This window comes from Lactuca saligna, chromosome 8, assembly GCF_052625555.1.
Source record: "Lactuca saligna cultivar CGN05327 chromosome 8, ASM5262555v1, whole genome shotgun sequence".
In the NCBI taxonomy this organism is placed as follows: domain Eukaryota; kingdom Viridiplantae; phylum Streptophyta; class Magnoliopsida; order Asterales; family Asteraceae; genus Lactuca; species Lactuca saligna.
In genome coordinates, this window is record NC_136424.1 from 203,255,693 (window position 1) to 203,258,360 (window position 2,668).

The 2,668-nt window shown below is 31.4% G+C and overlaps 1 protein-coding gene across 1 annotated transcript; it reads right to left on the minus strand.

Moving 5' to 3' along the window:
* Positions 1-895: 895 nt before the first annotated feature.
* On the minus strand, positions 896-2,121 carry LOC145012548 (uncharacterized). Its single transcript, XM_078971346.1, has one exon. It carries the CDS (start codon positions 2,078-2,080, stop codon positions 1,124-1,126), a length of 957 nt encoding a protein of 318 aa, XP_078827472.1. The 5' UTR covers positions 2,081-2,121; the 3' UTR covers positions 896-1,123.
* Positions 2,122-2,668: the final 547 nt, after the last annotated feature.

The window sequence follows — 2,668 nt, forward strand, 5'->3', positions numbered from 1 at the left end:
TTTCTTTCTTCACAAGTAATGTATTGTGGAAGTGATGTGTTGTCATGTTTTTATTGGTTCAAATATGTGTTACCCTAATCATTCATTTCCATATAACTCTTCCCTATATATATATATATATATATATATATATATATATATATATATATATATATATATATATATATATATATATATATATATATATATATATATATTAAATTTAAATAATCGTCTAAACAAAACTTAAATTTTATTAATTTAATATAATTTTATAAATATTTTATTTTTAGTTATCATTTTTAATTATTAATACTAATTTTATTCGTACCCACGTTAACCACAAGTTGTAATATAATGCTGTTAATGAAACAAAAACAAATGCGTCTCAATATCTATAATACGTTGCATTGTTGAAAATATATAAAAGCGTATTTTAAAAAAGAAAAAGGGCAGTATGTAGAAAAAGAGAGCACACGACTTTCGCGTGGTGACTTTTGTCTATCAACTAGAACGATGTTTACGGAACTTGTAAACAATTTCTTAAGTTCTCTTTAGATGGATTAATTTCTTTTAATTTCATTGTTGACTTTAGTTTGCTCTTATATTTTCATTCTTTTCGTGCATTTATTTTGACTAGGGCATTTTTTTGATCTGCTTATTGATAAATCATTTATTATGTACGTATTTACGTAATAAATAGTTAAAGATTAGACTAATTGTTTTGTATCATAAAGTGCTATATGAGAATGATATTTTAAAATATATTTACTAAAATGACACCTACTTAGAAAAAAAAAATGATAAATGATGGCAAACTTCTAAAAGGTTATGACAATTTAGTGAAGAACTTTTTTTTGGTCACATTAACTAAATAAACATTCATATGTAACTTAACTATAAGCCACTAACTCCATCACATAAAAGCCCCTTTTACATAATCATCTTCAAAAATACATACTTATCAAAGCCTACTGAATTTCAAGACACCAGATAAAAAAAAAACAAAAGAAAAAATGGTGAAGAGTCACAAACACAACCAAAAACTATGAGTTCTAATATTCTTCGTATCTCCCAACATTCAAATATGCTTTGTAATTATGGTTTTACATAACTTATGTGGACAAATTATGTTTCATCATTCTTATGGGTGCCACTTTACATACCCGCTTTGTCTATCATATTTTGAATCTTCATTATTTCTATAATAGCCTTCACCATTGTCGCTCACTTCTTCCTCATAACTTGTTTCATGGTCATTTCCATTGTTGTTTGCATCATATGCGTACTTACCATTCTCTAAAAACCTTGTGTCACTCAATCCTTGTTGCCCCATCACATATCCATTATTATTGTTGTTGTTATAACCATTGTTTTCTTCTTCTGTGTTCGTGTATCCGTTGACATTGTAGCCATTTTTCTCGTTTTCAAAGCTCATACCATTGTCATTGTCGTTATTGTAGTTGTTCTGGCTATAGCTATCTGTCTTGTAGCCGTTGTTCTCATTAATCGAGTTTGAGTATCCATTACCATTGTTGCTATACGTATTTTGGTTGTAGCTATTGATCTTGTTTTCAGACACCGTGTAGCCATTCTCATTTTTGTTGTAGCCATCGTAACCATTTTCGTTGTTGTTGTAGCCATTGTTCTCATTCACCGAGCTAGAGTAGGTATTCCCATTGTTACTCGAATAAGCATTATTACCATTAGAGTAACTCTCGCCACTTAGCATCTTCTCAAACGGAGTATCCGTTTCCGACTTGAATCCGTCTACGCCAAAAGTCTCCTTTTTCTCTGGGGTTTCATTGGTTGAGTAGAATTCCTCCGAGGAAGATTCACTCGATCCATGACCATAAAGACCATAACCATTTTCTTCCTCAGCTGGCGCCGGTGCTGGAGCCAATCCAGGTGCCAGGACTGGCTCAATTACCGGAACCAACACCGGTGCTGGCGCCGGTGACAAATCAGTTGTTGGTGCATTAGAAAAATTACGAGTGAACTTGGTGAAGAACTTGCTCTCCCTAGCATGTGGCTGGAGGGATAGAGAAATGAGGACGAGCAAGAGGAAGTGAAAAGAGAAGGTGTTAGCAATGGAGGCCATGGCACAAAAGATGGAGTTTTGGTGGCAAGATTTGAGATCCCAAAATGGTTGATTTATAAGGGTTGTAACCTAAATGAAATGCGTTGATTGAGGCTGGGTGGGGCAGACTTAAAATGATGAAGTCTTGTGGCATGTGGATATAATGAGAATGTTTAAAGGAAGGGTAGGGTGGGGTTAAGTGGGGTGAGGATGCACTCAATTTACGCTACCTTGAATCATTATACTTTCTTTTAGTTTACTATAAATGACAAGTACGAAAATCTTGTACCTAATTTCAAAAAAATTGTTAATGCAATTATAGGAGACTTATTTTAAACATATAGCATTACTAATATAACATTTTGGGTTACTACAAAAATTGCAATTTGTTTTTAATTAATTTATGCACCATATATAGTTTTTTAATAACTGACTTATCATATTTACTATTTTACTACTTTACTATTTTGTTTAATAACGTTGTCAACGATCACACGTAATATTTTACACACAATGACAGTAATTAAAAATAATAATTCCATTGTATTAAATGGTTTAAAAATATATTAATACTGTAAATACAAAAAATAAGAACTTGTAGTTTTTTAT

What these genes read in the sequence shown, in the direction of transcription:
- LOC145012548 (XM_078971346.1), bottom strand. Translation starts at nt 2,080, where the DNA reads ATGGCCTCCATTGCTAACACCTTCTCTTTTCACTTCCTCTTGCTCGTC.